Raw genomic sequence first — 14,275 nt, 5'->3', positions numbered from 1 at the left:
ACTGAAGTTACTATAGGTCAAGAAAATGGTTTTTCTAAATTTTAGGATAACATATAGCCAAGAACATGAGAAAAAGTATTATACATAAAGATATGATACATTCATGTTAACAGAATGTTGATTGGGACATCTTCTGTTGCCCGAAGGCCGAAGATAAGTACATTTTCTAAAGTACAAATACCCCCTTTGATGTTCATGAAGATAATGGTGCTACCCTGAAATCATTACCCCAGTCCTCTCCCTTTTACCCTACCACACAAGCTGTTATAAAGTGTATATGGATGGATTGAGGGTGGGGAGGAATGGTGACAGAGAGAATGAATTGTCCAAACTGTGAGACAAAATGAATTTGTCCAAGTTGTACATTCTATTACCTGACTCATCCCCCAAGGCAAGTACAGAGAATTTTAAAGAGAAATCACTTGCAAAAACTGAAGGTGGCTGCCAAGAAGGAAATAGCTATTTGAGCAGGGAGAAAGAGTTGGAAAAGATATTAAGAAAGACAGCAGGGGAGTGGTGAAGCACCTATTTTCCCATGATTTCTTAGGGCAAGGATATATGAATTTCTCATGGTCAGGTAGGCATCATTGAAAGTAGTGGGCCTTGAGGCTCTTGCCAGTGTCTTGCTGAGATAAAACATCTGAAACAAGACTGTGCCACTGGGATGGGAACAGAGGGGAGTTTGGAAGAGATGAGTTGGAGTGGACCTCCCACTTAGGGTAATCTGTGCAATGGGAAGACCTCCTAGCCCACAGAGCCCCCCAAGAACTTATACACACAGCACCTAACCAGAGAGAGCCAGCATTTATGAGCCCCTACAGCAAGGGCAGCAAAGGAGAACTAGTAATCGCTAACACCAAAAAATCCTACACTAAATGGATTTAAGTAAGAATTGCCTGAAACAGAAGCCCTCTTTGCTTATTATTATTAAAGGTAACACTAGGTAAGTAACAGACATTATGTCCCTTTCCAGTTCTCTGTACTTTTCAACTCAGATTTCCTCTTCTTTTAAGAATGCTAGGCAGATTGGATTCAGGCCCACCCTAAAGACCTTTTACTTAATCCCCTTTAGAAGTCCTATTCCCAAATACAACCACATCGTGAGGATCTGGGGCTTAGGATTTCCACAAATGAATTTTAGGGGAACACAATTCAACCTGTAACACCAGGCATGGGAGAAGAGCCATTTTCAACACTAAAGCCTAGAAGGTTGAGGTCGTTTGTGACAAACATCTAAAGTGTTAAGTTCAGGATAAGGAGTGCACTGGCCGACTGAAGTGGCGGAGAAAGGCTGGAGTTGCAGAGTTGCGGCAGCCTCACCAGAAAGAGGAAGGGGATCTGAAGATAAGGGCTTTCACATCCAGCTGGAAAAAAAAGCACTTCCCCGGTCAGAAGTTAGTAATAAATGCCCTATGATGTAGGGCAAGGGAGTAGGTAGTCAGTCACAAACAGAATCCTTAGATTTACAGAATGAATGAAGAGACTGGGATGTTCCAGCAAACTCCAAATAGTTCCAAGACAGATTTTTAAAAAGTGTATGAGAAAGTAGGTGTGAAATTATAAAAGGTAAAATTCAACTAAACTGAGTGGGGGAAGTGAGGGGAACATAAGGGAGGTGAAGCGTGTGCTGACAGGGTCAGGCCCTTCTCTAGATGGGCACTTGTACCGTGCACCCCAAGGCACCTCGCCTGCCACAGGTGGGTGTTGTTTCGGTGGAGGTTAGAAAAAGGACCTGAGCAACTAGACTTCTTCAATTACCTTACCATAATCAAACATCAAATTGTTTCAATGTCTACAATTATTTAAATAAAAGTAGTTGAAAAACAGTCATTGCTCAGCATCATTTGAAGAAACTGGGCCATTTCTTCCTACTGCTTTACCCCAATTCCAATTCTACACATCTTACTAATTTAATCACAGCTATTATCATTAGGAAATGTTTGTAGGTCTTTTGGAAAAGGTATTCCTAAGTGGGTCTGATTTCAGCTAGACTGGCACACCACAGTAAAAATCTATTCTTTTGAAATGAGCTAAACGAGCCATCTACAGTAACTGAAATTTTGATATGCCTGTTAGGCCACCTATCCGGTGCATGGTTTGCTGGGTCTTCCATCACTTGGGCAAAACCACACCATACAGCTTCATCTTTCAAAGGAGTTCCTTTGTAGAACCCCCGCCCCACTCTCAGCTTTCCTTCCTCTGTCTGTGGAGCACAGTACTAGCTAGCCTCTGATCATAAACTGCAAGGGAAGAGGAGGGCCCCGGGCTATTAGGATAAAAGCAGTTAGTATTTGAGGACATGGTAGTTAAAACACAATGGATGCTCCTGTGTATATTCAAACTTAACTCCAGTTTCCTGGAAAAGCTATGATAAAAGGTTTATAAGCCATTTCTTTATATTCTGGGAGCGGATGTAACATCCTCCTGCAGCAAGCATTCCTTGGGTCAGGGTGGCTCTCCTCAGGCAGTAAGTCTCCACGACTAAAAGGGTAGCCCTGCACAGACTAGAGTCTGGCGGGTTATGGGCAAGTTGTAGCCAATTTATCCAAGGTCTCCACCTGATTCACTGTAACTAAATGGGAGGATTTAAAAATGATGCCGAGACACAGAACTCAATACACTCAACTGCACACCCAACATCACCAAATAATTTATTTGGAATCAGAATTAAAAGAACACTTGACAGCTGAGAAACGTATGTTTATTCTGATACAGTTGTACAACTAATCTAGGACAAATTACCAAATAAATTTTACATTCTTTCTTCAGGACTGGGGTTTTTCGATGACTTCAAATTTAGGATCTAAGAAAAGGAAAAAAAAAAGGTTCAAGCTTAGCCATATTGCAATAAAATGCATTATCTAGAAGGCTTTAATATTTAACTCATCAATCCTCTGATTTTTTTTTAGTAAATACTGTTTTTAAACACCTACATGGAAACATAACAATTGCTAAAGATTTATTCAGCCCTTACTATAAACCAGGCTCCCTATTAACTGATTTCACATACATTATGTCATTTAATTACAACCACCACAAAGAAGATATAATTCTCCCCAAAGATCAGGTGAGAAACAGTCACCAGTTAACTATCCAAGATCACACACTTCATAGGTGATCTTGTTAAGATTCAAGATCAGGGAGTTTGATTTCAGAACCCCACCATCTAACCTGTTATATGATCTCCTATACCAATGGCAAACATTTACACCAGAGCTTCTCATGCAAACGTCACTGTCCTAATAAATTTACGTGTGACTGTCATTTAATCCTCTGAACAATCCAAGTAAGTATAAAGTAGAAATATGCTCAACTTAAAATAATCTCCCACAAGACTGAATCCATGATTAAAGACACTTACCTTCAAATTTGAAGTCCGGGAACGTATTCATGTCTGCTTTACCGTACATTTGCTTAAGCTTAAAAAGCTCCCTCTCTAGGTCTTGCTGGTACTCTGGGCCAGTATCAACGGGTCCTCCGGAGGCCCTGTTGTGTAAACAAGCAGGTAAAAACTCATCTTGTGCACTAGTTTACACAAACAAAATTACTTTTCACCATCAAGTTTCAATAGATCTTTTAAAAGTATTCACATGGGAAAAATACTCTTTCTGGAAAAAAGTATATCCATTTGAATTTCAACTCAAACTTTTTTTATGATGTTTCACATAAACAAGGCAACTTCAAACTTCTAACATGCAAGGTTTGGATTAATCAAGGATGTTTATTAAGTCAGAATCTCTTGAGGTCTAAGTTGCTGTAAGATATGAGGGTTAAGTCCATGGGCTCTTGGAGTCAATGACTGCTTCTGCTTGAATGTCAGCTCTATAATGTATTAAAACTGCATAAACCGGAGCAAGGCATGACGCGCTCTAAAATTTTAGTTTCCACATCTAAAACTAAAGGTCCTACCTAATGGTGGTGTTATGAGAATTAGAGAGAGAATGCACATGTACTACTTAATATAGGACCTGGGACAGAGTGAGATGACATAGTGGTCAATAAAAGTGTTATCTCTTTTTATTACCTGATTTAAATCAGCCATCACTAAATAGCTTCTAAAAGGTCTTAGCAAAAATTTCCTACCTCAGAGATTTTGCTATTTAGGAAAAAAAATAACATGTTTAGAAACATTTGTGCTATAAGAGTTATTGATAAACTTCAGGACACCTGGGTGGCTCAGTTGGTTAAGCAACTGCCGTCGGCTCAGGTCATGATCCCGGAATCCCAGGATGGAGTCTTGCATCAGGCTCCCTGCTCAGCAGGGGGTCTGCTTCTCCTTCTGACCATCTCCCCTCTCATGCTTTCTCCCCCTCTCCCTCTCTCTCCCCCAAATAAATAAATAAAATCTTTAAAAAAAAAAGTTATTGATAAACTTCAAAGACAGTCTATCAAACAGCTAACTCAAGCTGAAGAGAACACACTTTTGCTGAGCTAATTGGGAAAAATTTCATCTTAAAAAGGTGGCATATGTGACAAATCATTCATTTGGGTCAGATTTTAATTGCATACATTGTAAGACTGAAAAAGCAAAGATATGGAGGTAATAAAGAACTAGCTATATGTAGAGAATATAAGCCATCTAGATGGAAAAGCCAGCAGGACCCAGGTCATGGGAGGTCTGCAATGTTAAGTCTGGGAGTTTGTATTTTATTCACTAGGGAATAAAATGACAACATTAGAGTTGTGCTTTGGTAAGATAAATATAGCATCACAGACCAGCAGTGGGGCCAATTAGATGTAACTAATTCTTTGCATAAATTCTGTTTGTCACGTTACTGCCCGCCTACCAATGAACAATAAACAAAACTTTATAAGTGAGAATTCCAGGAAGGGTAATAATATTTTCACATATGACTATGATAAAAGTATAGGGCCTTATGTTACAGAATTTACACAAAAAAATACAGAGACAGCTCTAATTTAAGAACTTGTTAATGATGTTTGTTGTCATGGACCCAATTTTCTTCTAGATCAGCCCATGCAATAGAACCTTCTATAATGACAAACATGCTCTGTTATCTACACTGTCTCATAAGGTAGCTACTAGCAAAATCTGGCTAGTGAGCACTAGAAATGTGACTAAAGTGACTGAGGAACTGAATTTTTATTCATACTTAATTAATTATAATTAATTAGATTTCAATAGTCACATGTGGATAATGGCTAATGAAACAGACAGTGCAGGTCTAGGTAGAGCCTTCACCCAGATACTTTAATGATTGTCTTCCAGCTTTGGGACCACAAGTTTAGAAACTGCTTTGAGAGGAGCCAGCCAGTCTCACCAATATACTGGTTACTGATAGATGATGGCTGTTTTAACTTTAATATGTACTCTTCTGATAAAGAGGCAAGATATCACCTACCTCCTCAACTGTCTCCCAGCCCATCTTACTACATCCCCAGAACTTAGCATGGTGACCAGAACAAAGCAGACACTCAAAGGATACTTGTTTATTTCACTTAAAACATACTAGGCTAATTTATTGAATCACTCAATTTTAATAACATCCTATGAAACAGTGCTGTTATTATCATCCCCACTTTACTATGAATAAGGTATAGAGGTTAAATAACCTGCCCAAGGTCACAGCACTAGTAAGTGTCAGAGCTGCACTCCAGGCCAGAATCCATGTGCAGAACGTTTCTCCACACCATATGCACAAATGAATGGACTACAGGCTCCTTAGATTAAGAGTACACCTCAGAGACACCTGGCTGACTCAGCGGGTAGAGCATGCAACTCTTGAGGGTCCTGAGTTTGAGCCCCACGTTGGGTGTAAAGCTTACTTTGAAAAAAAGTAAGAGTACACCTCAGGATTGACTTACTGGACAGCTGAAGTACAAACAGCATCAGTACTAAGACACTACAATACCTCTGGACAGGAGACACTCACATTCCCCAACCAGCCCTGCTCATCTGCTTACTGAACAGTGTGATTTTAGACAAATTCTAAACTTTTAGCCTTGCTTTTCTCAAATATAAAATGAGGATAAGATCTATAAGATTGTTGTCAGAATTTCATTTTAATCCCTTTGCTCTCTCCCTCCTTAGTTTTGAGAAGGACAAAACCTTTTTGTTAGTTGCCCAGTCTCAAAGTCTCAGAGTTCTTTAACTGTTCCCTCTCCTCTGTCTCTCCACCAGATAACCAAGACCAGTTCTCAGTCTCTCAATGTCTTGACTGTCACTTTTATATTCCCACTGCTATAAAGTAAGATTCTCATCAACCAATGCTTGGATTATTACATTTTCCTACCCTGTCTGTCTTCCTTTTCTACTTATTCCAATTGTTCTAATACTGTGATTAAATTACCCTAATAGAGTAATCTTAATCTTGTTCCACCCCCACCATCCTGCTCAAAAACCTTTAATTCCTCATAAATTCCTATCATATAATACCTTAATTGCCCATCTATAATCAAGGCCTCTCATAATCCCCTCATTTCAATCCCATTCCTGTTCTTACTGCTCCCTACACTCCTCATATACCCTACAGTCCTGGGAAACACCATGACACAATTTCCCAAATATACTTTGTGGTTTCAAGTTTTCATGCCTTAGCTCACATCACTCTTTCCTCCTAAAAGATATCCTCCTCCCTCTCCCATTTATCTGTCCGACTTTCACACCAATTGTTCACAACCTGAGGGAGACCCCTAGGTATGGATATCTACTGATGGCCTTCCATGGGTTTGAGAACACTTTCAAGCTATAAGTGAGTAAATCATGTGAGTGATTTATGTGAGTGAATTCTTCACTTTTTTTAAACTGAGAGGATAATCCATAGCTATCCATATTCTCAAAAGGGATAAAGGACCCCAAACAGTGCTTTCAAAGCCAAGATAAAACAATCACTCTTGCAAGCTACCTTCCAAAATGCCTCCAGCTAGAAAGGAGCATTCCTTCCTGTGAACTCCCCAAACACTGACTTGTATCACTACCTCAGCTCTAATCCATTTTACCTTATATATTACTTGATACATACCTACAAGTTTTCTACACTTATCAGATTTCAAGATTATGGAAATGCAATATGGCTTCTTTCTGTGGCCCACCACAGTTAACACCCAGTGCTTTGCACATGCTAGACAACTAAATAAAACAAAACACCGAACTGATGTATGTCAGTTTTCCTAAGATTTGGGGGTTGAATTTCATGGCTTAGGTCATCATTTATCTCCAAAACTGTGTGGTTCTGCAATCATGTTTATCCCGGACTTGCTTTATGCCATTTCTGTGTCTTTTGTCCTTTGACCTTCCCAAAAATATGTAACTATGGAAATAGCATTAAAGAAAAAAAGTGCTGTGGGGGTGCCTGGGTAGCTCAGTTGTTAAGTGTCTGCCTTCGGCTCGAGTCATGATCCCAGGGCCCTGGGATCGAGCCCCGCATCGGGTTCCCTGCTCAGCGGGAAGCCTGCCTCTCCCTCTCCCACTCCCGCTGCTTGTGTTCCCTCTTTCACTGTGTCCCTGTCAAATAAATAAATAAAAAATCTTAAAAAAAAAAAAAAAAAAGAAAGAAAGGAAAAAAAAAAATGCTGTGTTCATACATCCCCCCCCCCCCCCAAATCATGATGTCATAGAAGGGCCACTAAATTGAGAGTTAGAATATTTTGACATTTTTCCTCTGATTAGTTTTATGACTTTGGGCTAATTAATGTCTAAGGGACTTAGTTTTTTCAAATATAGTTCCTAAATGATTTCCAAGATCCCATGTGCTTCTAAGAACTGACTCCACTTTATAATAAATGACATTATAATAATGATATATCTAAAATGACAATAGATTTAATGGAATTCTCCCTTAGAACCCACATAAGGAAAATAAAATTTGGGACTTAAAATCAAGATTTTTATCTTCTTTTAGAGCACCTAATGAACCTCTATGCCAGGGATCAGCTCAGTGAAGATCTTAGACACTTTGAAATACCAAGTAATTTTTACCCCCATCTCAAAACTTACATACTTTGAATATTTATATTTACACCATGGTTGATTATCTACCCACTTACTGTCGCTTAGTTCTGTATTCTCTAATCTTGTCCACGAAGAGTTTCTGTATAGGATCAAGTTCCTTATTAAATGCCACTGCTGTAACACCAATGTTCCTCCTCAAATGAACTGAGACTGCAGACCGAATTAGAGAGGAGAACCTGAAGAGCCTCTGAAGAATCATGGTGATTCTGTTACTGAAAACAAGCACCAGAATGTTAATATACTTTAAAATACATGTAATTGTAAAACACTTCTAAATATATCACATAGTGGGAATCTAACTCCACTAACTGCTACAGAACTCAATCATAAATCATTCCAGAACTCACTGAATGCTAAGAACAGTCACCTGACCAGAGCTCCCTTCCCCTTACCACTCCCCACTGCAAGTTTTTTGCTTCTTAACCAAAAGGCCCTGGGACCTAGGAGCAGTTAGGAACAAATCAGGCCTGTGCGCTGGGTTAAATGCAGAAAGAAAGCAAAAATCTGGGATGAGGTGTTTCTTCTCCATAAACTTAGTCTTGGACCACATGGCATAGTTGAGGTAGGATGTTAGAAAACTGCCCATCCAAGGCAGAAAAGAACACTGGCCCCCAAATTAACGTGCCAGTTTTCCCTGACCCCTCAAAAGGCCAAAAGGGAGCTGAGCAGAGACTGGAGATAATCCTTGCCTCAGCCAGGATTGATAGCCTGGAAGTTTCTACTTCACAGGCCCCACAGCAGGGGAAACTGCTGTCTGTTACAACTGCAGGATTCCAGGCATTCAAGAATAGTGTAACAACCACATCTAAGTCCAAAAGAACCAGCCCAAGGGAGCCCACCAACAAGAGAGAGAATCAAGCAGTACAACCTAATCAATAAAACAGAATGAAAAATAAGGACTTAAAAGACCTCCAAGTCCTCAGACTTCCCAAAACTAAAATACATGATTTTCTAACTAAAACATTTCAGCAGATAAAACAGAAGACAATCTCAGCTGAGACCTCATTTAGTATTGTGAAAGATCAAATGCAAAAAAAAATTCCAAATTACAACAAATACATGCAAACAAGAATTCTAAAAGAAAAGGAATAGATAAGGAAGCCATAATTAGAAGAAATTTCCCTCAGATTAAGAAAGATGCTGTCTATTAAACAGGGTTTACTCAACCCTATGTTGGATGGGAATAAAAGATTCACACCTATATAGCTTGGTAAAATTCCTGAAAGTGAAAACCTGTCACGCTAACATGATTCCCATGGTGTTCCAAAATTACCTGTTAATAATAATCATTGTCATCCTGACACTGAACTTCTATTAAAGTGCTCAAAGTGTGGTCTGTGGACCAGCAGTGGTATACGAATTATTACTGAAACTTTTATAGCAATTTGACATAGTAGTATGTATTTGTTGAATAAATCAGTTTGTATTTGTGTGTCTTCACCCTACTGTCTTTCATCTAATTTTTCCAGTAACTCATTTTTATTGTATTCTTCCAAAGTAGCTGCAAGGGTTGGGGGAAAAAATGGTCCTCTACCACTAAGAGTTTGAGAAGCACCAAGTGAGAAGACTGTAGAGTAGCACAGTGGTTCTTGAGTAGGGGTGGCAGCATCCCCCAAGAGATAGTTGACATTTTTGACATTTTGGTTGTCCTGACTTGTCCTGACTTGGATGTTACTTGCCCCTAGTGAGTAAAGGCCAGGAATATAATAACAATCACAAAAATAATAACCGTCTTCCCACAACAAAGAAAGATCGGGTCCAAAATGTCAATAGTGCTAGGTTGAGAAGCCCTGGACTCGCACATAAAAACCACCAAAAGAAGAGAACAAATTGAGGGTTGATGGAGGGAGGCTGGGTAGGGGGATGGGCTAGATGGGTGATAGTTATTACGGAGGGCACTTGTTATGATGAGTCCTAGGTGTTGTACGTAAGTGATGAAATCACTGAATTCTACTCCTGAAACCAATATTGCACTGTATGTTAACTAGAATTCAAATAAAAACTACCAAAAGAACTCCCATAATAAACAAAATATCCTTCACCTACCAGGATGAAAGCAAACTATCTAAAGAAATTAAATAATTCACCATATATCACGCTTACACCTCATCAGAGAAAAATACTTGAGAAGACTCCAAGCAAACAACAAATAACCTTAAGGTGCTACTTACTATCATTCCCATTTTACATACACAGAAACTAAGGCTTAGAGATTAAGTATGTGGTCCAAGGTTACGCAGTAGAATCTGACTGGACACAGACCTATCTTAAAAAATTGTGCTACTCAAGGTATATTTTCCCTTCTGGAAACATAAGGACATGCTAACAGTAATCAATAAGGTCACCTAACATTTGTTCAGCCCAAAATACTTTGCAAAGCACTGACATATATATTCTCTCTTTGTACTATTAGAGTGATACTGTTAATAATTAGAGGAAAGTGCTTATCCTCCTTCATACATAATAAAACTATGTCTAAGGAAAGTTACCACACTGCCCATACTCCCACAGTTAATTTGCTCTGACTCTTGCAAAAATTGTGTTATTCCTACTCGGTAAAATCCATTTTCATTTTTTCAATTTCTATCATCTACTTTTTTTTAAGTAAGCTCTACACCCATCGTGGGGCCTGAACTCACCACCAGGAGATGAAGAGTTGCATGCTCAACCCTGAGCCAGCCAGCCACCCCTCTATCATCATCTAAGTATTAATGATTTCCAAATCACGTCTCTAATTTTGGCCTTTTTCCTGAACCCCAAACCCATACAACCAACAGGTCTCTTCCCTTCATAAGTCCTCAAATTCAACTTGTCTAAAAAATGAACACATAATCTCACTATCAAAACTTGTTCCTTCTCTTTTATTCCCTTTTGTTTTTTCACTGATTAACATAGGAGTGTCCACTATCCGTCCACTGTCAGGCCGGAGATACGTTATTACACAACTAGGTGTAAAATACCAAGTGCGGGTTCTCTAACCAAGTACTACGGGGTGCTACGAGAAGGCAACAGCAAGGGTACACTTGCGCAGAGAACCTGTGTTGAGAGGGTGGACGGTTCTCCAGTTTACAGAGATGACCGACCGGCCACAGATTAGTCCTTTCGCCGCCTCTTCCGTGCATATTCCTGAGGTCAATCCACAACCCGCCTAAACCGACCCGTTCTCTTTCTCCCTCCTGGAAACCCTGTTTTGTCCCGCCTGCGAAGTTTGACCTCACCCCTAGTTCAAGCACTCCCATGGCCCCCAGTCAACATCTCGTTTCTTGGCGTTGAGGTGTAGGATTGTGCTGCAAAATGAGAGTGGAAAACAAAGCTGCACTATCAGTATTTTTAGGTGAAATGCAAACTTTTAAGATTACTATCACCTATTTCCCTCATTCCGCCTTAAAGTTGGGCACAATCTCCCGTGCGCCCTGATAGGGCAGGCCTGGCTGCAGACCCGCCCTAAGGGAATGACCTTGAGCTAACCCCAGCTGGGCCGCGGGCCCATGAATCCCTGGCCTCCCTGCCTCCCGTGCCACCCGTTTGCCCTCAGAGTGGGTATTACCAGGCCTGAATACCGAGTCCACCGCAAACTTCAAGGCCTAAAAGCGGCGAGGACAACAGTGACCCTGGGCCAGGCGGTGAAGGTGCCCGGGACAGAGGGCTGCTCTATTCTCCTGAAGGACAGAGGTACTAGGCAGCCCAGGCGCCATAAGAAACCCGGAATCTTAAGTCCCAAGAGGCCAAGCTAGTCTAGCTACCCTCCCAGTCACCTTGCACTCAGTCCCGAGCTGCCACAGCCTCCGCGGCCGCCACCGTTCTACTTCCGGCCCTGGCTCCGCCCCCACCCACCCGCCCGCCATCGCAATGCATTATGGGCCGCCGTTTCAGTCGGTCGACACTCACCGGACAGGAAACGTCTCGGAGGCGGTCTGCGACCGGACGGCTCTAGGTGAGACAGAAGCCAAACAGGAGGAGGAAGTAGAGGGTAAGTGCTTCCGGGTCCCTTGGCGAAGCCTCCGCCATCTTTCCTTCGCCTAACTTGACCTGCTGTCTTTTTAGCTCCTGGAATCTTTCATGTGTACGCATGCGCACTTTGACTGGCCTTTTCCCTAGTTCAATCCTCCCGGACCCAAGTCAGCATCCTGTTCTTTGGGGTTGTTGAGGAGTATGATTATGACCGGAAAGTCACAGTGTAAAACAAAGCCGGATTGGGGCGTTGGGCTCCCGTGTGCCTCGTGAGCCTCCGTTGCCTCGGGCGTTCGTTTCGCGCAACCTGCTGGGAGTTGTAGTCCCGGACCCGGGGGTGCCTGGGAGGCGGGAGGGGGGGTTGGAGTTTCTCAGCGCCGATTCCGCGGGAAGGGCCCAGGGGCCTCACACTTCGAATCGCGGGAGCTGCGGGTCTTACTGGGAGAGACGCTGCACGTGGAGCCCGCGCCCCTGCTGTTCTCAGCCGGCTCTGGAGCGCGGGTGGGGGCCACGGGGCCGATTCCGGAGCGGGTGAGTGCGGCCGCGGGGGAGGAAGGGAGCGCGGGCCCGCGCGGGCCGGCCTCGTTCCGGGGCCTTCTCACCCACAGCGGCCCCCCCGCGGCCGCCTCTGTGTTTTGTTTCCGCTGGTCCCCGGCGCTGTGACTCCCATTTCCGTTCGTGGAGACTTGAGGGAGCCGGGTGGGGAGGGGCGGGTGAGGCAGTGCGGGGAGCGGAGGGGAGGGGCGCGCGGCGCGGGGCCCTGGGAAGCCGCGCGCCCGCGGGCCCCGGGCCGCCCGTGTCACCCTTCGCTTCTCCCTTCCTTTGCTGTCCCCTCCTCGCCTGTCCGCCGTCCGCGGCGGTCTGCAGTCGCCGCGATCGGGATGAGATCCTGACGCCCCCGGGATTTCAGAGGAATGTGCAAAACCAGTCTCCTCGCCAACTCAGCGTTGCGCTCTCACTTCATCTCAGTCTTTCTAGAACTGCCCCACAGTTGCATCAAAGCCATTTATTAATGTATATGGTGTCAGTAGGGGTTTATTTTAGAAACGAGGAAGTAAGAGAAGGGGAAAACGATGGGTTAATGTAGCTTGCCAACATTTTTAGTATTTTGTGTACTGGAAGATAAGTCGTTTGTGCGTGTTTGCAGTGTATTTAGTGATCCTAGTTTGATTAGGTTAATAGCAAGGAGAACAGTGCCTAATATTGCCTTGCAAGATGATGAGTAGTGATTTAGAAATAGTGTCCACTTCATAAATAGTTTTCCACTAACGAATTCTACTAGCAGGAATTCCAGGTCTGACTCATGGGAGGAGCAAAGATTTAGAAAGGTTCCCAGCAGCAAAGAGCTGGGCAGGGATAACATTCTAGGTACTGTGTTGTCTTAAGCTTAAGAAGAAATTGGTCAGCTCTTTAGGAGCAACGTTAGGGGAATAACCTGTCTGTCTCGGAGTTTTGATCCAGGTTTTCCAAGCTTTTTTTTTTTTTTTAAGACATATTCTGACACTAGGTGGACATAAGGCATTTTTACCTGAATTGCATATATGCGTGCCATGAGGGATATATAGTGAAGTAACAAAATAAGGAGCTAAATGTTAAATTGAGGTGAGTTATGAGACCATGGGGAGGCTGGATACTAAATTAAAACTGTTGTGTTAAATCTCTCTCCAACTTTTATTTATAAAACTTCAAATCCACATGGAAAACAAATTATATGGTGAAAATTCCCGGGGCGGGGGTGGGGCAGGTGGTCACCAAGTGTTAATCTTTCTCCACACTTGCTTTCTCACTCTACACACACAGATCTATGTGCTTTATTTTTTCTTAACTGTTGATTTTATTTTTAAAAACAAAAATGTACTTCAATTTCTTGTGATATTTAAAAGTATTTGTTATCTTGGGAAAATGTGCTGTCAGTCTTGCAGGTACTCCCATACTATAAGTTTAGGAATCCTATATTTTCCTTCATTGGGCAAAGTTGTCCTAACTTATGTAAACTAATAATGCATTCCAATGAAGAAATACAATCCTCAAATTTGTCTGTGGCTCCAAAAGAGAATGTTATAAACATAACTGTATTTTATTTTATTTTTTTTTTTTTTAAAGATTTTATTTATTTATTTGAGAGAGAGAGAGAGCGAGAGAGAGCACACGAGACGGGGGAGGGTCAGAGGGAGAAGCAGACTCCCTGCTGAGCAGGGAGCCCGATGCGGGACTCGATCCGGGGACTCCAGGATCATGACCTGAGCCGAAGGCAGTCGCTTAACCAACTGAGCCACCCAGGCGCCCAAACATAACTGTATTTTAAAGAAAACTAGCCTTTCTAGGAATTTTTAGTTAATTTGTATGCATTTT

General features: G+C 42.1%; 2 protein-coding genes across 8 annotated transcripts in view; one reads left to right on the top strand and one right to left on the bottom strand.

Moving 5' to 3' along the window:
• Window positions 1-2,634: 2,634 nt before the first annotated feature.
• ATP5PF (ATP synthase peripheral stalk subunit F6) lies at window positions 2,635-11,998 on the bottom strand. 4 transcript variants are annotated; one of them, XM_036106817.2, is made up of 5 exons: window positions 11,728-11,795; window positions 11,191-11,259; window positions 8,008-8,184; window positions 3,362-3,486; window positions 2,635-2,803 (listed from the first exon to the last, which is right to left on the bottom strand). In XM_036106817.2, the coding sequence occupies exons 3-5, from the start codon at window positions 8,169-8,171 to the stop codon at window positions 2,766-2,768; spliced, it is 327 nt and encodes a 108-aa protein (XP_035962710.1). In that variant the 5' UTR covers window positions 8,172-8,184; window positions 11,191-11,259; window positions 11,728-11,795; the 3' UTR covers window positions 2,635-2,765. The 4 variants fall into 4 exon arrangements, with proteins under 4 accessions (XP_035962710.1, XP_035962708.1, XP_035962707.1 ...); XM_036106815.2 differs by lacking the exons at window positions 11,191-11,259; window positions 11,728-11,795 and adding an exon at window positions 11,861-11,998; XM_036106814.2 differs by lacking the exon at window positions 11,191-11,259 and having other exon boundaries at window positions 11,728-11,809.
• The window catches only part of GABPA (GA binding protein transcription factor subunit alpha), a 32,894-nt gene continuing 30,453 nt past the window's right edge, over window positions 11,835-14,275 (top strand). For 2 of the 4 annotated variants that reach the window (XM_036106805.2, XM_078056119.1), the window contains exon 1: window positions 12,290-12,454. The gene's annotated coding sequence lies outside the window, so the exon portion shown is untranslated. Of the gene's footprint in view, window positions 11,943-12,289; window positions 12,455-12,803; window positions 13,526-14,275 lie in introns of those variants that run through there. The other 2 variants (XM_036106806.2, XM_036106809.2) reach the window with 2 other exon arrangements.

The sequence above is a fragment of the Halichoerus grypus genome, chromosome 1, assembly GCF_964656455.1.
Source record: "Halichoerus grypus chromosome 1, mHalGry1.hap1.1, whole genome shotgun sequence".
Taxonomy (NCBI): Eukaryota; Metazoa; Chordata; class Mammalia; order Carnivora; family Phocidae; genus Halichoerus; species Halichoerus grypus.
Note: the sequence above shows the minus strand (reverse complement) of the source record. Positions and strands in the feature narration are given on the sequence as shown.

Coding starts and splice junctions, on each gene's coding strand:
- ATP5PF (XM_036106815.2), bottom strand. CDS start 8,171: ATGATTCTTCAGAGGCTCTTCAGGTTCTCCTCTCTAATTCGGTCTGCA. Junction 3,487..8,007: donor GAATACAGAACTAAGCGACA/GTAAGTGGGTAG, acceptor TTTACACAACAG/GGCCTCCGGAGGACCCGTTG. Junction 2,804..3,361: donor CCCGGACTTCAAATTTGAAG/GTAAGTGTCTTT, acceptor TCCTTTTCTTAG/ATCCTAAATTTGAAGTCATC.